The sequence below is a fragment of the Coturnix japonica genome, chromosome 20, assembly GCF_001577835.2.
Source record: "Coturnix japonica isolate 7356 chromosome 20, Coturnix japonica 2.1, whole genome shotgun sequence".
Classification (NCBI taxonomy): Eukaryota; Metazoa; Chordata; class Aves; order Galliformes; family Phasianidae; genus Coturnix; species Coturnix japonica.
This window is the reverse complement of record NC_029535.1, coordinates 7,955,518-7,975,896: the sequence shown is the minus strand read 5'-3', so window position 1 is coordinate 7,975,896 and position 20,379 is coordinate 7,955,518. Positions and strand designations below refer to the sequence as shown.

Sequence of the window (20,379 nt, the reverse complement as noted above, 5' to 3'; positions counted from 1 at the left end):
TAGGATTCTTTGTTCATGCCTCTGTTCTTTGGCCAGTTGAATGTTTTCCACATTAAAGCAGTGATGGTGGGAGAGGGGTCTTGGGCACAGTTTATCATCAGGTACCCAACTCACAGGGAATCTCAACCCCCATTTAACAGGATAAAAATAGACTTCAGAAAAGGCTGAAAGGGGGAAGATCTTTGCAGGAGTGTAGATTGCAAGACGGTGGATTCAAGAGTTAGCAGCTCTTTGCAGATTCATGGAATTCTACTGAATGACCCCAAACACTTGAGCTTGAGTGTGCATTACTGCCGTGTCCTTATTCCAAGGACAAGTCTGAGATTACATTGGGAACCTTTGGAGAAAGCATTGCCTTAATTATGTTTAGTGAAATCTGCATTCTTCCATGGCTGGGATGTTTGCATGCAGTTTTTATGAACATCTGGATTGCCCAAATTACCCATTTCTTTTTCAAACAAAGGAAGATGATAATAATGAGGCTCCGAGCCGGATGCCTGGGAATCAGACTGGAGTTGCAGCTTTCTCCCACAATAAAAAAATCATTAAAACCCTTAAATGGTATCTTTTGTCCCAGTCAGCCTGAGTCCCTTGCACATGTACCAATGGAAAACATCATCCTCCAACGACATACAGAGCTGATGGAAATTTTATCATGGCCCAATGATGCAGAAAGAAACAGGCAGTGAGATTTAACAAGGTCACTTCAAGGCACAGAAACCCCTGTAAAATATGCTCACTGCCCACAGCATATAGAAGAAGAGCCGGGGAACTGAGGGATAAACCTTTCATTAATCAGAAATGATGATTTATTATTAATTTCCAAATGAAGGAAATCGTTTTTTAATCAAAGTTATTTATAGAGTTAATCCACAGGCAGTATTTGCTGGCCAGTTCCCTTGTTCACTAGCACAGAAAATAAGGCAAGGAGAAGATGGATGGGGTACGTCCATGGGATTTGAATCAGCTCTGTGCAGGAGGGTCTGTAGTCAAGGATACCTGTGTTATTTATGGCCAAGATTTTCAAATGGGAATAACTGATCTTGGATCCCTTGGGCTTGGTTGTCCAATGCGTGACCTTAGGAGCAGCTTGAAAAACGGCCTTTGTGAATCTTACTTCTCACTATACCTCTTAGGGTATTGTTAAGATTTGTCATTTCTGATGCTTCATTTGGGGCTGAAGATGAGGATATGGGCTTTTATTTAGAGACTGGACTGGGTAGGTCCTGTTGCTGGTTGAGTTTGATGATCTTGGATGTCTCTTCTACTTGGATGGTTGTACTATTCTATGACTGAAGTCACCATTAATACTGTTGGGTACAAACTGCATGGTGCTTGACCCAGTGAGGAGCAGAGTATGGAAGCACCATGCAGTGTATGGCAGTGCTGTCCTTATCCCAGTGAGGAGTGGGTGCCCATCTGCTGCCCCTCTCCTGGATGTGTCAAAGAGGTGCTCGGGTCACTGAAAGGAAGGAAAGCAAACTGTACAGCAGTCCATGCACCCAGCAGGAAAAAAAGTGATGGGGTATTGTCATCCTGAAAGGCTCTCATTGCTTTAATCCTTCCCACTTTCAGCTCTTCATACTGGAAGATAGTTGAGATGCTTGAAGAGTAAGGAAATTATTATGCATTAAATATTTAGTTAGTATTATTAGAACAGACTTTGATTAATTTTGCAGCTGACAAAATTACCCCTGCCTGAAAACGGAATTCATTTACTATCCATATGGAAGTAATTGTGTTAATATCAAAGCTGGTTTTACAATAATACAGAGAGGGCTCCACTCCGTGCCTCCAGTGCAAGGAATGGGGCTGCATGCTGAAGGGCTAAGCACTAATTTGCTGCTGACAGTTTTCCTTTGCAGACAGCTGTCAGGACTTCAGCAGGGTTAATTGTGGTGTATTTAAGGTGCATTCACAGATATAGATAAATTCAGGTAAGCTCCTACCTCACCTTTGATTTGCATTTGCCTCTCAGCAGCCTAACACTTGTGTTTTTGCCATGCGTTTGTGAAGAACCAAGCACAGCTGAGCCCTGTTCTCATGGGCAGGCTCATTAGCCTCAATAACCTTTGACAGCAGCTGTATGTCTGGACCAGAAATACCTATCAGGCTAATTACCTCGTTAGCGTACAGGAGCAATCTTGAAAAGCACTCGGAAAAGGTGAAACGAACAGCTAATGTTAATTAAAAATTATTCAGGGTTCAGGTGCTATGTAAAGATCCCAGACAGCCCCACCATTTATGGGTGCATGCAGCCAGGTTCTGGACCTCCTCTTTTATCGCTCAAAGTTTTCCTCGCCTGCATCCTGTTTGCTGGCAGAGCTCTGATTCCCTCCTCCTCTCCAGCTAGAGGTGGGCAGGTCTGACTACACCAAGTACCCAAATGCGCCGTGCTCTCTCTCTGCTTCACCAAGAGCTGCTCCTCGGCATCGGTGGTCTACCAGCAGCAAAAAACATCACCGAAGGCTGCCCAAAGGGCTGGGGGAAGGGCGGCAGCAGCAGTGAACAAACCGAGCAGTCAAAGAGCCTCGGAGCAGAGCGAGGAGCGAGCAGGGCAGGGAGGAAGGCTGGGTGTTGTGTGCGTCCTAACGGGAGCGCTCTGCAACCCTCCTGTGTCTCTTGTGAGCGGGCACAAGTGTCCATCCGTATCCTGGGGAAAGAGCATCTTCCTAGTGGGGAGAGCTGGGAAGCAGGCAAAGAATGGGAAGAATATAAATCAGTTGTTATGCCCTCCTGAAAAGAGGGAGAGAAAGGAGCTGAGGGGAATGAAGCCGGAGGATTCGGAGGCACGGAGAGGAAAAGTTGCCCCGACGGGAGACGCTGCGTGTTAGAGCCCGAGCTCTGCTCCACAATGGGATTTCTCGTGTCTAAGGGAAACCTCCTCCTCCTGCTGTGTGCCAGCATCTTCCCAGGTAAGTTTGAGAAGGCTCTTCTCCCCCTGCTCTGCTCTTTCTCTCTTTTCTCCCTTAGCCATTCTGCGAACACCAATCCCATTTTGCAAGGAATTTCCCCCACTCCCACACGTCTCCCCTGCCCCGTTGTTACAGATCCACTAAATAAATCTCGTAGTGCTTCTGTTGCTTCTGTTTTCTTCTCCTTGCCCGAACAGTTGGGGAAAGGGTTAAAGCACAGCAGGGAAGGGGACGTGGGGGGAGAACACACACAGAGCTCAGCCTCTCGCTGGGTTTTTCTCCCTGGGTGAAGTGTGTTGATGTGTCTCCGGGCGATGGCTGTGGTTGGGGAGAGCGCAGGCAGAGCTCTGCTAATGCTTCCCTTTGTATAATCCAGGACAGGCTGCTGCTAAGTAGGAGCCATATTCCACAGGGGACGCGGGGAGAGCCCCCCGCTGCCTCTTCCCATGTTGGAGGATGGGATGTAGCCCCCCGGCAGTCTCCAGTGAACTGAGGATTTCATTTTTAATTAAACCAACTGGCACCGCTGACAGCACCGTCGGCGAACGTGCAGAGTCGGGGCTGCTCTTTGCAGCATCCAACTTCTGAAGTCGTTGAGAGAAGCCTCACTCGTATTACCCAGTCTGAGCTCTCTCCCTTTCTCTTCCTTCTGCCGTCGTTTTTGAGGAGGGGCTGCTGTGAAGCTTAGTTTGGAGAGCTGAATTTGTCTGTTTTGCGTCTTTTTGTTTTTAACTGATGCATTAGATGCCAGTTTTCCTGTGTGAATCCAACTCACCACCCCTACCCTCCTGCAGGTTTTGGATTAAAGATGCTGCTTTTCTTTTTGCCTACCATCCCCCTATCCTGTCCGCAGACTACTATGCTAGAAGCTTGCCACAAAGACTAAAAGATTCGGGCGAAAATGGCCCGTGCAGTGTATTTCAAATGGTTTTAGTGGTGCCCTCAGTTTCTGCAGACCGATCCTGTTCTTAAGTAGAAAACCTACTTTCTATACATAAGAACTGAGCAAGAAATACGCAGCAATCAGTGCTTGGGGTAGTAGGGAGGAACGTCACCACGGTGGCATTGCCCTGCTTCGTCCATGCCCGGGATCATCCCAGGGGTCCCCCCAGGAGGGATTTTGCTCCCCCCTATGGCTCAGGGTTGCAGTGCACAGCAAAGCGAATTCACCTTACCCTGCCCACAGCTTTCGGCCACGTGGAAACGCGAGCCCATGCGGAGGAGCGTCTCTTGAAGAAACTCTTCTCCGGTTATAACAAGTGGTCCCGTCCCGTCGCCAATATTTCGGATGTGGTCCTGGTCCGCTTCGGCTTGTCCATAGCCCAGCTCATTGATGTTGTAAGTTCACCCTGCCCATGAAGGTTAACTAGTTTGGGGGGAGGATGCTTGTGGTGAGTGGGGGCGTTTGCAGGCTGATTCAGGGTAAGGGTGGGAAGCCTTTGATCTCAGTAGGAGTCACCACACAGTTCTGCTGTATGAGTAGCTGGTCACCAAACCATGTCCTTTATTCTTCACTGGCTATAGCCAGAATCCCAAATTCCTTACCAAAAGCCAATGGGACTAATCACAGCAGAGCAGTGGAACAACTGGTTTGAGTGCCAAAGGATCCTGGCTAAGGGAAAAACAAGCAACTGATGTATAATTGTTAGCACTAATTTGCATGGGCTGATTGGACCGGAGGTTTGTACATCTCTGGGAGATGGTTGGTCTAAGGAGCTCCCTAAAAATGAAAGTCATGAGGAGTGGTAACTGTGCAGATAGATAGTAATGAGAAAATGATTCCTGCATGTTTGCTCAGATAGAAGTTACTTGTTCAAACTGCCTGTATGGAACAGAGTGATTTGCACTCTGAGCTGGTATGCATTGAATTGGTTTTTAAAGGCTTATCTTCTTGCAGTGTGTTTCCTACCATCACAAACACAGATGATCCCCACGGGGTGATGGGATACACACACACACTCTAGCTTGTGCACGCCTTGCTCCTATGTGCTTCTTTCAGTCCACTTGCACTTATATTTTGAGGTAAAGGTGATAAAATTGGATTGTAGAGCTTTAGACCTTAGATGCAAGGGAAATGAAGCCAAGGTGGGGCAGGAAGAGGAAGTGGAAGACACCAGTTACAGGAGGGTTGCACGAGATATCAGCTCTGCAGCAGGGCAGCAATCCTCCATTCTTCCTCTCTCTTTATGTCAGCCTGAGCAATCCAGAGCTGTTTGCAGTTGCTCATGATGAAGTTGTTCAGTTCTCATCTGAATAATTGATAAGAGTAAAGATGAGACATTAGTGACTGTGGAGGCATGGTAGAGATTTCCATTATGCAACTGAAGAACCACAGAGGGGTGGGATCGATACACTTGCCTTGTAGAGCTCTTCCTGGGTTCCTGAAGAAGAATAAGTCTTTTTTAAAGTCATGTTAGTAGTCAGAAGTGCAATTGACTGGCCTCTCTGTGCAGGGGGGAGGCAAGAGGAGGGATCTCATCCCATTCCACACTACTGGGGTCAGGGGATGTAGGTGTAATCTCTGCTACCACTGCAGTACTTTGACCGCTTCTCCCCAGCAGCAGCATTCCTTGTGCAGACTCTTGTGTGACTGTTGTTCAGCTCCCAACAAGAAGTCTGAAAGAGAAATCAGAGCTGTATTCAAATCCTGGCTCCCACTGACAAAAGCTGAGAGGGAAATAAAAATCAATGGGGAACTTGACATCACCATGTGTCCTCAGCTCACCCGGGTGTTTCAGTGTCTAGAAGGGCATGAGATCAGGCAAATGTCAGGGAACAGACACTGAGAGCCATCCTTGGAGTCCAAACCCATGTCTTTACATGGTGCTGCATGCTGCGTTCACCTTGAGAAAAGAGACCAGGCAGAGCAGCTGCACTGTAGCTGCAGCTACCCCTGCTGTGCTCTGTATGGAAGAAGTGAGCCAGGAAGGCAGCATCACATTGCCACCACAAGGAACCTGGTGGGTAAGAGCCATCCTTTGCTTGGACCAGGAGGACAGCAGAGCCCTCAAGTATAGCCTGGAGGGAGAAAGTAGGCAGGAATTTCCATAGGAAGATGTTCAGGATCTGGTGGCACCCATGAGTCTGCAGTGCAAGGGGTGTGGTAGAGACCTTTGGATACCTGACTTGCAAAGAAGCAGAGTGGTCCAGTCCATTGCCCCACTGGTGGCAATCCTAATGTCTCACCTGCATCCAAGGAAACAGATGGATTTTGTCTTTCCTTTGTCACTCATTTGAGTGCTCTTTGTGTTCTTCCTTCCTCCACGTGCTGCTGATGCCCATCTCCTGGATGAAGGTCTCTCTGCTCAGGTGCTACATTTGATGCCATGGCCACAGAGAGTGGGGAGGCCCAATCATGTGAATCCTTCTGGCTTTTAACGCTCAGAATTAATCCTGAACTGGCACAAGTGCAAAGTTAATGATGAGCAGTTTGTTTCCAAATGAGCCCTGTCATCCAAGCGAGGTTTGATGCCAGACCAAAGGGAGAGAAAAGTAACAAACACGCCGATAAGCTCTGAGCTCCCTTTAATTCATGCTGGTGATTTACACGGGGCTGGTAACTTGAATGCCAGGCAAGTGGAGAATAGTAATACTACTATGCTATTAATTCAGCACTATTTGAATGTATATGTGTAGTTCTGCTGTCTCATGCTATTTCGAATTAGGGGTAGGTGCCAGTCAACATCATGGGTATACACTAGACCACCTAAAGGTTATATGTCAGTAGAGTAGCTTGGTTTTGTCTGAGTAAGTCACTCCATGATGCTTAAAGTTCATATATTTTATAGAAAGGGAAATACCGCTGAGCTTCATGTTTCCAGAGCTGTGCTCACTGATAACGTTGCATGAAAATACTAAATGCTATTTGCTGCAGAGCTGAGCATTGCAAGCAGTGCACACATGTGACTGAGCATATACATCCAACAGTCCCTTCCCTCTGAGCTGAGGAGTGCTTCCTTCCACCCGTCCCCATCATCTGAGGCTGAACCCAGGAAAATCCCAGTAAATTCAAGCCAGTCTGCTGGCAGGATTGCTTCAGTGCAGTCTCAGCTGTTGTGTGGTATCAGACAGCTGTGCCCTGTCCCATGCTGAATGAAGGGAACATCTGCTTTTTATTTCCAAGATTAAACTTTTATTTGTTGCAGAATTGGTTTGCAATTACAGAAATAAGGTACAATGAAGTTATGTTTAATTTAGTTTAATCCTTTGGCCACTTTGTCTGCTCTTATAACCAACAACTGATCTTATGTTTCAGGATGAGAAGAACCAAATGATGACCACGAATGTGTGGCTGAAGCAGGTGGGTGCACCAAAAGCTGTGCTTTTCCCTGTTGCATTTCAGTTTTGCAATCTGAACTCTCCCAGTTCTGTAACCACCTACTTCTTGGCAGGAGTGGCATGACTACAAGCTGCGCTGGGACCCCCAGGAGTATGAAAATGTCACATCCATCCGAATCCCTTCGGAGCTCATCTGGAGGCCGGACATTGTCCTCTACAACAAGTGAGTGTGAGCACTGAGTCCAGAAAGCAAATGTGTCCTTGCCAACTTTCCTTTCCTGCAGCATCAAGGAGCTTCTTGCAATTGTCCTTCCTTATTTTGTTCTCTTTCCTTGAGGTCTGTGTAGATTCTTGTAATATCTGTCCTACATTCTCACAGTATCTGTCCCAGACATGCATTAAATGACACGACTAACACTCATCACAGAGGTTCCTGTCCTCTTCTGGGCTTGCAATGCTTTGAGCTTTTCCTTCCTTAGTGCTTGGCTCAGTGAGGTCTGACCCAGCCACCAAACCCTAGAGCTCTCCCTTCACCAGTACTTACTGTTTATAATCATGTGTTCTCCTGATGGTTATCATGAGTCCATCATGCATTTTTTATTGGTTACTTTATCCATGAATTAAACATGGCTGTGGGCGCCAACCATTAGCCAGTCAGCAGTGGCTTTCCCTTAATTCTCTCTCTTTATTGCTATACTTTCTCGTGCTCTTTCATATAGTGTCCAACATGTCTTGTGTAGGCTGCTGTCTGTCCTAGCTGCTCTTGTCTATCTGTAGCTGCAGTCACTGTCTTAGTTGCACTACTCTGGCAGTGATGTTTCAGATTATACAGGGTTTGGTTTTCTTGTTTCCATCCTGAGGAATGTATAGAAATGGTAACACTTAAACTGATTTCAAGTTTACATCATTAAGGACTCATATCTAAGCACATTGTTGTCCAAAACTTCCATTTATCCACTCTAGAGGCCCAGATTAAATGAGCAAACTTGGACGGTTTGGCCTCAGGAATGTATGTAGTTGTCAGTGTTCATAAGGAATCTAAAAACAAATTAATATCCTACAGGGAAATGAATGTGCTGTTGGGTTTTCAGGCTCAATGAAGTAAATTCTAAGACTCTGTAAATGGTTTCTTAGACAGAACAAAACACGTGTATAACAGAGGAATATGAGCTAATAGGGGACTGTCAAAGCTTCTCTTCTCTTAAGAAAGCCAGCTGTTCTGTATCCAAGGCTCTAAAGGCTCTTCAGATGCCGCCAAATCCTTAGTAAGCAAATTATCTAATTCTCTGCATTGACTTAGATTCCCTTTCATGAATGGACTTTATGCGAATTTTAGTGTTCTTGTGCCTATTTTAAGTGAAAATTTGTCAGTCTTATCAAGGAATAAGCGCTGCATTTTGATGTTTTCCCTGCTCTTCCACTGTGTTGTGTGATTTGGATCCAGCCCATCACTGAAACTCCACAGGAGTCTGGAACAGCAAATTTGCAGCCAGGTCCAATTGCTAAAGAGGAATGCAAGAACCTTGAGCTTAATGGTTGGACAGGGAACATGAAAGTTATCCAGCAAAGCTCACGTTTCGTCTAGATGTTTGAGATAGCATTGCAGCATTTCTTATCCCTGCTGAGTATAAGGAAAGGCTATTGGAAACATTCTGACTTCATAATTTACTTACACTTTTTGTCAGTGCTTTCTGGAGTTGGCTCTTCCATAAGGAAATCCCTGCCTTATCCTCCATAATAACAAAAACTGAATAAAGGACAGGATCATGCCTTAGGAAAATTCAAATAATACAGTTCCAGTAATTAGGAGGGGGACGTATCTTAAGGAGATTCACCCAGTGATAATTTGGACACAAAGGACTGCTGGACTGGATTAGAAGTTCATGTGGCAGGCAGCTTTTGAAAGTCTTGAGGAAGCAGAGAGTTCTTTGAACTGTACTGCAGTTGCTTGTTCTTTTGAACTGTACAATGATGTTTGCAACCAGTGAATTAACGCTGGTTTTCTGAGTCATTCCAAACCTCTTTGGAAGAGAAATGCCAAAAGATGCCTTAGTTTAACTTGAGAAATGTTAGAAACATGCTTGATATTTTTCTTCCTTTGTGTGCATACTCAGATCTTGCCATTTTGAGCCAGGATGTAGTTCTAAGTTGCAGTTGCTGCTTCACACTTAAGCTTACGTGATTCTTCTGGGAATTCAGTATATTTTTAGAGAGGAATTATCTCTTTTGATGCCTTTTTGATTCAAGCAAATGCTGGGATGGGACCTGAAATCAACACCCAAACTCTATATCGACACAAATGTTTTATACCCCAGTTGCCAGTAACCTGGAGATACTCCAAACTCAACAGGACAAAGTCCTGACCGCCCTCTTGTAGCTGATTGCTTTGAGCAGGGAATTTGCAGTAGATCATTTCCAGGGGTCCTTTTCAACCTATGAATTCCTGGTGATCATTTCAGTAATACAAAGTAATTACTGAACAAAAGATGACTTGATTTGCCCGTGGAGAGTGCTTTAGTCTGAACAATACAGAAGCATCTCTTTAATATCTACCAAAAGGGCACAGGGTGAGTTGTTTAATGGGGTCCTGAATCCCCATTTTTGCCTTGTTTCCTGTTGCTGGGTGACAAATGCTTTAAATGAGGGCATTCTAACTACACCCATACGTGTGTATAGCTAATTTTCAAGCTTTTAAAGCTCTGTTTGGATTTAAATTGTATCATCAGAAATTAAAATAAGCGTGCGCCTCATTTACATGCATTCTGAAAACACTCAATTGTGTGAGATGATCCATCTCCAACTGCAGGCAAAACAGAAACGGGAAAAAAAGGAACCAACAGCAGAGGTTTTTAATGAGACATGGTTGATGGCTGCCAGCAAAACAATGCCACCCTTGGACCCTTAGGAGCGTAGAAGGTTTTAGAACTACCTGCATTCTAGAACTGAGGAGTCCAAGGCTGCAGAATTCAGTAGCACTATTTCCATCAGAAAAGGAATGAGAAACTGTCTTCTGTCTTTATTAGTGTGCACAGTTGTGTTTGACGTGAAAATATAAAAGCTCTGGCACTTTATCACTGACAGATTTTTTAGAGCTGTCAGGTTGGAGCAACCAGGAGAGCCTGTCTATCTTAATTCTCAAGTCCTTGTTGTGATATTTACCTTTCACTCACTCCTGCTTCCAAATGGATTTTCAATGCATCTGTCACAACACGGTGGTCGAGACTCAATGAGATGAAATTGTGCTACCACTGACTGCTGATTTTCCCTGTCGATTTCCCACCTGCCTGCCTAAGGCATCCTTCACGTTACATAGTGAATGTTGGCACAGCTTGACCAAGAAGGGATTCTCCTGTAGCAAAGCTTCCCGTGAGAAAAGGTTTCCCCAATCTTGTAACTGCAGACTTCATTTACAGACAGTCTTTTCAGCTTGACACCTTGGAGAAGACGGGAGCAAGGCTTTTTTGAAGACTGTCAACAGCCTGGTGATCTTTTTTGCTTCTTTTCTCATGTCAAGATGAGCAGAATGAAAACCTCACCCCGAATGAAAGCCTTTCTCAAGCTCCACCCTGCATTGGCAGCATGCCAGCGAGCGTGGTTTCCAAGCCAGTGAGCATATGCTTGAGGGTCCAGTGTGGGTGGGCAGCCTGGGAAAATAGGCAAATAAATATATATGTATGCACAATGGTCTAAGGCAATAGACCATCTAACACTATCTCTGCACAGCATAACCGGCTTGGATTCCATCTGTGCACAGTATCGAGGTTAATTTAGCCTGCTTAAAATTTTCTCAAATATCTCTATGCTGAACTGCAGTGAGAAGCTCAAACATGTGCTGTAAAACCCATCCGAAGCCAGCAATTACTTAATAGCCTTGTTAGGTTGTTATGGGAAAAGCAGGAAGATGCCAGGATGTTTTAAGACTCCTCAGAGTTGTTAGCCAACCCCCAGCTGCAAGGAACAACTCTGCCTTTGGATTCATGCCTGCCGTGGCACTGCATCAACATCTGCCTTGGAAGATAAAGCTGCAGCTATCTGTAAGTGTGTGAGCTGGAGAGGACCAGGGCTGAGGCTGGGTTTGTTGGGCACGCAATTCAAATGTCTTTCTAATCATAGAAGCACATCAGTTACTGAAATAATTGATATACAAGGCATGCAGCAACTGTTGTCCCTTAGTGCATTTTTAGCGAGTTTCCTGCCCTTTAGCAGCAGTGTTAAATAGCAAAACCGTATAGCTGTGGTGTTTTCCCAGCCACTTATACATCATTCTACCTGGGAAAGGAAACACCAGTGGATGTTCATTATCTCTTTGCTGTAATACCAGTCCAATATTGTTCCATTAATGAATGATTTAATCAGACCTCCAAGGTCTCATTAAATACAGAATTGGATTCCAAATTCCTATTGAGATTTAGAAAGAAAAACACCAGGAAGAGCAAGTGCTGGAGCATCACTTGCTGCGCATGTTTTGTGTCTCAATCTGGCTTTACAGGGTAGACAAAACCCAGGAGAAAACTAGATGGTGTTCATCCAGAGAAAGAAGTTCACGAGTGTAAATTAGACATGAAAAAGAAAAGTCAAGAAAGGAAATGCATGGTACAGTGATAATGCTCTTATTCATCTGTGTTAGAGAGAAAGGTATGGCTGTTTTTGCCTTAATCCCTTGGGGAGAGCAGTCTGGGTTTGTATGTATTTTTAGCTTTCTTGTCTTAGAAAAAAAAACTTCAGCTTTTCCAAAACTTGGCACAAAGAGTAAAGACTTTTCATTATTGAAGCAAGAATTTCATTAAAAAGCTCAGTTCAGCACCACAGAATAATTACTGGGTGTCCAGGCTGTGACTTTCCAAACAGCCTGGCTTTATGAGGCTTTCTGATTGAAAATCCTGGGTTGTTACTCAAGTATCTGATGTCAGCACACATCTCCCAGTGGAGAATCCCTGTAAAAAGACACTGTAAATAATTCCCATACTGGGAAATCAAGATTCTAGCTGTTGTTATTCTTATTAATAGGATTTTCTAACTGTTTTTTGTGTAAGAAACTGACTGATTACCCAACACTGTTCACTTACAGTGGCTGTCACAACTCTACAGAACTCACAGCTACAATGGCTGATTATTTCTACCCTCTAAAGAAGAGGAAAATCAACCCTTTCCAGGGCATTTTCCTCTTCAAGGGGAATTTGCGTGCATTTAGCTCCAGGGTATGGCTTATATACATCAGGATCTGACATTTGTATTCAAATCCAGTGCTTGCATAAGCTAGTAGAGTTCAAAATCTAGGTAGGGTGCATGGATCCAGCAATGGTGTGTGGTGTATGTCTTGCATCTCCAAGGTGCTCTGAGTGCATCTTTGGAAGCCAAGCAGTAAATATCCTATTTCTTTAGTAGATTAGAGAAGTTTCAAAGAAATTCAGTCTCTTTTATCTTCTCTTTCTCCCTAGTGCTGATGGTGACTTTGCTGTCACCCACCTGACCAAAGCCCACCTCTTCTATGATGGGAGAATTAAATGGATGCCACCTGCCATCTATAAAAGCTCCTGCAGCATCGATGTTACCTTCTTCCCCTTTGATCAGCAAAACTGTAAAATGAAATTTGGATCTTGGACATATGACAAAGCTAAGATAGACTTGGTGAGCATGCATAGCCATGTGGACCAACTGGACTACTGGGAAAGCGGGGAGTGGGTCATCATTAATGCTGTGGGTAATTACAACAGCAAGAAATATGAATGCTGCACAGAGATCTACCCTGATATAACTTACTCCTTCATCATCCGGAGGCTGCCACTGTTCTACACAATCAATTTGATCATTCCCTGCCTTCTTATCTCCTGCTTGACCGTCCTGGTCTTCTACCTGCCCTCCGATTGCGGAGAGAAGATCACACTGTGCATCTCAGTGCTGCTGTCCCTCACGGTGTTCCTGCTGCTCATCACAGAGATCATCCCTTCTACCTCCCTGGTCATCCCCCTGATAGGAGAGTATCTGCTCTTCACCATGATATTTGTCACCTTGTCTATCATCATCACTGTCTTTGTGCTCAACGTGCACCACCGTTCCCCACGTACCCACACGATGCCTGACTGGGTGAGGAGGGTCTTCCTTGACATAGTCCCACGTCTCCTCTTCATGAAGCGGCCCTCCACAGTGAAAGACAATTGCAAGAAGCTGATCGAATCTATGCACAAAATAACCAACTCACCAAGGCTTTGGTCCGAGACCGACATGGAGCCCAACTTCACTACCTCATCTTCCCCCAGTCCCCAGAGTAATGAGCCTTCACCCACATCTTCCTTCTGTGCCCACCTTGAGGAACCAACCAAGCCCCAGCCCATGTGCAAATCCCCTTCTGGACAGTACTCGATGCTGCACCCTGAGCCCCCACAGGTGACGTGCTCCTCTCCACAATCCTCCTGCCATCCCCTGAGTGACACCCAGAACACATCCATCTCAAAAGGCAGATCGCTCAGTGTTCAGCAGATGTACAGCCCCAATAAGACAGAGGAAGGGAACATCCGCTGTAGGTCCCGAAGCATCCAGTACTGTTACCTGCAGGAGGACTCTTCCCAGACCAATGGCCACTCCAGTGCCTCTCCAGCGTCGCAGCGCTGCCACCTCAATGAAGAGCAGCCCCAGTACAAGCCCCACCAATGCAAGTGTAAGTGCAGAAAGGGAGAGGCAGCTGGCACACCAACTCAAGGAAGCAAGAGCCACTGCAACAAAGGAGAACACCTCGTGCTGATGTCCCCAGCCCTGAAGCTGGCAGTGGAAGGGGTCCACTACATTGCAGACCACCTGCGAGCAGAAGATGCAGATTTCTCAGTAAGTGTGTTAACTTGGCCTTTTTTGGGTAAGCTGAAAATAATCTGAAGGAAACCTCACCAAACGTTAGAGCTGTCAGAGTGTACTCATCATCATGGGTCCTGGACACGCTGGCACTATGGGTAGAATCATAGAATTATAGAATCATTAAGGTTGGAAAAGCTCACTTTGATCATCTGATCCAACCATCAACCCATCCCCACTATGCCCACAATGCCACGTACCCTGGATGAAGATAGAGAGCGTGTCTCTGGGGTCTTGCCAAGCCAGGGGTCTGACACAACCAGGTCATATTCAGTGCTGCTCTCCAACAATAGGGTTCTACAGCAGAAAAGTAGAGTTGTTCAGCAAGTTTGACCAGCTGTAGAAGAGATGAGTCATCTTCCCCTCAACTCTTTTCAAATTTTGGGGTTGGTAGAAGGATATTTAATTTATTTTGCTTCTTAGGGGATCAAATTATGGCTAGAAAAAAAGAGAATTCCTTTGGTATTTCAAACCTGAACCATTTCAAAACACCTTTAATTGCAGCGAAGGATGTGATTTTAATTGAGGCTAGAGGGCACCTTGCAGGAGTGATTCTCTCTTTGCCTGCTATAGGAAACAGCCAGAGAAGGAGCCAGCATGACTTCTTGTTGTCCCATTCCTGAGAACAGTATCAGCAAGTGCACTTTGACGTTGGATGCCCCAGCATTGCCCTAACATCCTTGCTTTGGTAGTTCAGCAGTTCACAGCACTGTTCTTTGCACAAGGGATCACATCGCAGCTCTGAATTGTGCTTTCAGTTTTCTGCAGATAAGAGCCAAAAACTGTTTTATAATGAGATATAGCGCAGAAACAGAATCCTACCAGGAAGTATCTTGACCCTTCCTGGGCTAAGACTGTGAAAGAAAAGCAGTCATCTTTGTGGGAATGCAGCAGAATTCTTTATAGCGAAGCCTCTATCAGACAGGGATTTCTGTCTGAAATGGATGGTTTCTTTTCAGCACTGACTGGTTACTGAGCCTGGCAAGGCAGATTCCTGAAATAGGCTGTGGCTGTGGGAAGTGTGCCGTAGCGTGGGGATGCTGCAGGGTATGTTTAGCCATGTGTGACGCCATTCCTCATTAGTGGACTTCCAGTGAAGAACCACTTGGCTCAGTCTGCAGGAAGGTGGGTGGACAGACAGACTTTGTGCTTACTCTGAAGGGGTAAATATGGCTGCAAGCAGAGAGGGAAAGTAGAGGCTGAAAGGTGTTTTTTTTTAATGGAGATGGTGATGCACATACAAATGCCACATCCTTTTATATCATCTCATAGCTTTTCCTTTACAATACTATGATTACAGTACGCCAGCTAATTATGGTCACAGACACAAGCTTGTTGCTAAAGAAAACGGGATCTAGTTTTTCTTAGAGGTACCAGTCAGCAAAGATACCTTTCTGACAGTTCTTACAGTTCGATTGTCACCAGATTTACAGTCAAAGGAAGTCACAGTGCTTTTAGGCAAGACTTCCTGGGCTTGAAGAGTGTCTTTCTATTTGCATTTTTCATAGCACAGAGCACTTAGCAGCAGCAACAAAGGATTAAGTGCTACTGTCCATTTATGTGCTCTTTGGTACCACAGTTTTAGAGGCCTCTGTTCTTTAATGTATTTCACTTCACAACATCCCTTTGAGGAAGCAGCTGTTTATTCCTCATTTTGAGGAGTGACAGCCAAAGCATAGAGATGAGTTGACCTGCACAAGGTCGCAGAACAAATCCGTGGCAAAGAAGGCTGTGAACCCCCACCTTTATTAGCTGACAGCTCAGTTCTTTTTCCTGGGCTGAAACATTTCACCATCACATTAAGGCTGTGGGAATTAAACTCTGCTCTCTCCAGCTAGTAGTAATAATGAATAAGCCCATGGAAGTCAATTGATTTTAACTCACGTATTTCCCCGTGGTGCAAATGAAAAAATATTGCATCAATAATACTTCTCATTTCAACTGATGCTCTCCCTGCTAAGCCTGTTGATATCAACAAGAACTGAGTCAATGAATACCTTGGATTGTTTCTTCTTAATCTATCACTGCTTCTTTCTTCAAGAAAGAACACTGGAATAGGTTGCCCATGGAGGCTGTGGATGCCCCATCCCTGGAGCCATTCAAGACCAGGCTGGATGTGGCTCTGAGAAGCCTGGTCTGGTGGTTGGCAACCCTGCATATAGCAGGGGGTTGAAACTGGATGATCACTGGATGAACCCATGCCATTCCATGATTTTATGATTCAGAGTGAACTTTCTTCTTCCACTCTCTGCTACTCTTCCCTCTTGAAATGAAACAATTATCCCATGGAGATATATATTTAGAGCACTAAACATCAAAAGCAGAAGAAAAGGAAGAATTCTTTGGGCTCTAAACAGCCCTTTATGGTGAGCAAAGGCATCACGTGCACATCCAGTAGTGAGTGGAGTCTGTCAGTGCACCAGGCTCCCTGGTATTGTTAATTACTGTTAAGGAACAGAGCTGATCTCATAAAATGAGAATTTACCACAGAAAAAAAAGAAATCAGTACTCATAAATTTGCTTTCATCTTAAATTGTGGCATTTCTACCAGGAATGGAAGTCTCTCCCAAACCCATCAGCAGACAGCTCTGTGCAGCTGCAGCCCTTGGGACCCAGCTCACTGCCTTTGGGTTGTATATCCTGAGCCACAAACCTTTGCAGGATGGGAACAAAGCTTCTTTTAAACTTCCTCTTTTTTTGTTGTTTTCTAGAGAACCATTGCCACAGGGGCAGTGTTTCTAAATTAAAAGTAAATAGCTCATTTAATTAAGTGCTTTGGCAAAGAGAAAATGGGAAATGCAAGAGGGCAGTTAGTTGTTTGCTACAGAAACTTGTCTTTGACCAAAACAGCACAAGAAGACACCGGGGAAAATGCAAGACTGAATTGTCCCAGCATGTGATAGGAATGCCATTAGAAATTAATTACAGGCTGAGAAATAAGATGAGCTACATGTCACACACCAGTCAAAATAACCAGCCACTGACAGCACCGTCTGCAAAGCCTCATTGTCCTCATGACTGTGTGCGTATCAGGGTTACTCTAATAAGAAGCCCATGAAGACAGCTTAAAAAATAAAATGGGAGAGAGAAAATAGCTGAGGGGGAGGGAACACGGGATAATCTCACTGGTTTATTTTTAACAAAGTACAATAAAACCACTCGGGACTCCTCTAATCTGTGTTACAGGCTCTGGCTCCTGAGCATCAGATGGCACCTGGAGGTCCCCAAGGCACCTCCACCCCAGTCCAAGGGCTGATGCCCTATTCTGCTGCTGGGATGGACTGGGGAAGAGCCAGAGAGCCCCTCAACTTTCAGGAATTTGGGGGTGATCGGCTGGTTGCAGCCCCTGATCCTTTCCCAATAAGAGTTTTGAGTGAGCCTCTTAGAAACTAATCAGGGTGCAGCTCAGGAGTTGGGGCAGCAGATGCTGACAGCTGCATGGATGCTGTCAGAGAGGTCTCTGTGGATCACGCTCTGCGTGAGAGGCTGGAGAGTTTCAATCATGAGGAAATGCTACAGAGAAGTCACAAAACAAAACAAAACAAAACAAAACCCCAAACCATTTGCTTTTCTGCCTCCTCCTCCCCTTCTTTTTTCCCTCTCTCAGTATTTTCTAATTTCACCCTTCTGTGCTCTTGTTCTAAAGCTGGATATTGATTTTGCAAACATCCAATGTGCTCCCAGCCATCATTTTCAAGATGGGCCCACTGTTTATGTATAAACCATTGTGTCTTAAAGCAAATTTTAGCTGCACTTTTCAAGCTGTTCCTCTTCTCCCATTCCTCCTTTCTTCTCCAAGAGAAACTCATCTCATTCGTTTCTTGCATTCAGGTGCTCTACCACTCACTTCTAGCATAAAGAAGACTCAAAAAAAAAGTTATATTGCCACAATAGGGAAGTATTTATCTCAACCAACCTTTCCAGATTGACATCAGATGGAGAATTTCAGTTTTTTCTTTACACATTGCCTCTTCATGAGATGCTAAACCTCTAAATACAGTCATCCTGAGCTTGCTGAGTGGCCTTCTCACCAGGAATTCTAAGCTTCAGAGACTCACTCCAGCTCTCAGCAAATGATGAATAGATCAGAAAACCTGTGTGGCAGAAGGGGGCTATCCACAGCAACTTTATCCTTGGTACGAGAGGATAGTGTTTCATTTCAAGAGTTGTTATTTCTTTTACTCACCAATGATAGCTCAGTCATTTGCTCAAAGAAAGTAAGTGGCTTCAGCACAAGCCATTATTTAATTTCATTTTTTTAACCTGGCTGTTGAATAATAGAAACCTCTGTTTGCACCCACTGGTGGGTGCAGGAAAGCAGCCCCAGCAAAGCACACTCTCAGCTTTGCTGCCTCCTCCTCTTCTGAGCACCACACTCCTGATTCGCTGCAGTCACGAGCGCAGAAGAGGCAGGAACAAGCTCCCACTGAGATGTTTTCCCTAAGGATCAGGGCAGCCTGCCAGATTTCAGCCTGAAGCACAAGGCGACATCAGGGCTATTCATCATCGAGCAGTATATTGTGGGGAATTATAATGGGTGCAGCCGTATCAAATAAAGCTTCACCATCTGATCGGTCCTCTTCCTGGGAAAGAAATTAATAACAGCAATATAATAAAAGGGGTTTTCATGTGTGTGTGGTTTCTTAGTTGATGAAATAGCCATCTATAACAGGTCTTGCCTGATGGTACTAATAAGAACTAGACTTCCCTAGAGAGGAATTGCTGGAATATCATCCCACAGCAAGACAAAAGTGGAGAAAAAGCAGGATGAGGCAAACCACTTCTTTTATTTGCTGGTTTGTTTTCACTGCTCACTCAGCCAAAGCTGTAATTCCCTTCACAGAATGCATTTGGCTTCATTAATCTGTAAACAAATCTGTTTACCAGCACAAAGAAACAAGCCATTTCTTTCCCTCTTAAACTTGAATCTCAGTCTCATTTACACACCCTGTTACAGCTGTTGCTCGTTGAAACTGGAATCGTGAGTGTGCACACACACTTAATTATCCACAGACATATCATGAATGAGTAGCTGTGAATAGGGTTTGTCATTGGGGATGTCTCCCATGCAGTTGATGAGAGTAAAAGCTGCCATCATACTCCACCACTGTTCATAAGCAAGACCCTTCCCTTTCTCCCTACTTAAGGAATTCAAATACTGTATTTAGAATAAAGCACAAGAAGTCCTCTTACATTTGAATCTCAATTAAGCATTAATAACTGGCCTGTAATCTCTGTGTTGCCAGGTGAAGGAAGACTGGAAGTACGTGGCCATGGTCATCGACCGCATCTTCCTCTGGATGTTCATCATCGTGTGTTTGCTGGGGACTGTTGGGCTCTTCCTCCCACCGTGGCTTGCAGGAATGATCTAAGCACAACCACAGAATGAAGAAACACATCCTGCCCTGTGGATCTTAGTTCACCTGGAAGGAGATGAGCAGAGAAACGGAGCCGGCCCTTTGAATTATTTACTGCGTGTCCGCGCATGAGTTGTTCCACAGAATCCTGGGGAACACGTTCTGAATTCACATCATTTTGCCAAGCCATTTTCATGTCCTCCATCTATTTTAGGGGAAAAGTTCTCATTAAAGTTTGTACATAGCATGGTGCCACTCACTGGCGTATACTCAGCAGTATAAGGCCACAAGCTTACCCCCTAAAACAGCACATGCAGAGGCTTTGCGTATACAAACCAGCAACTTAGCTCATCTTCAGAGGTCTCTGTGTGCCTGTGTAACCTTGCCCTGTGCAGCTGAAGTGAACTGGGGTTGCTTGTCCCTGTATGAGTCATTTTATAAATAAAGTTCCAGCTTTGGGATACCCGTGCTGGATGAGTCTGTACCAGATGGAGGGGCTGAAGGAATTGCTCAGGGCAACTGTGTCCCTTTTGGAACAATAGGGATCATTAGCCCATCAAAACACAGGGTTTGCAGTGTTCATATCGACAGGGGTTTCTTTGGCCAAGACCCTTCAGAAGTCATGGGGATGAGCATCTCTCAGTGAGGCTCAGACAAAGCAGCCGGTCTCCCCTCCCTCCCTGCCTGCCATTTCTGTGATGGGCTGGAAAAAGTTGCATAATGAGCATCAGGTGCTGAACTCACACAACTAGACCACCTTGTTCACTGATGCTTCAGCAGCCTTGTTTTTCCCAGCTTGCTTGCAGCCCATCCGGCTCAGCATCCCCTCTGCTTGGCACTTAGAAATTCACGGCTTCCATCTCCACTGCTGGCTGCCAGCTGGGAACAGCACAGCAGCACTCAGTGCCACAGCTCCTTGTTTGCTTCTACAGGCAGAAAGGCTTACAAACAGCTAAAAAACACAAACCAGCCTAAAAACACAACCT

General features: G+C 45.0%; 1 protein-coding gene across 1 annotated transcript; it reads left to right on the top strand.

Annotated features, from left to right (window-relative positions):
* Positions 1–2,243: 2,243 nt before the first annotated feature.
* CHRNA4 (cholinergic receptor nicotinic alpha 4 subunit) lies at positions 2,244–19,882 on the top strand. Its single transcript, XM_015881693.2, has 6 exons — positions 2,244–2,915; positions 4,102–4,253; positions 7,171–7,215; positions 7,307–7,416; positions 12,632–14,012; positions 19,283–19,882. The coding sequence occupies exons 1-6, from the start codon at positions 2,855–2,857 to the stop codon at positions 19,406–19,408; spliced, it is 1,875 nt and encodes a 624-aa protein (XP_015737179.1). The 5' UTR covers positions 2,244–2,854; the 3' UTR covers positions 19,409–19,882.
* Positions 19,883–20,379: the final 497 nt, after the last annotated feature.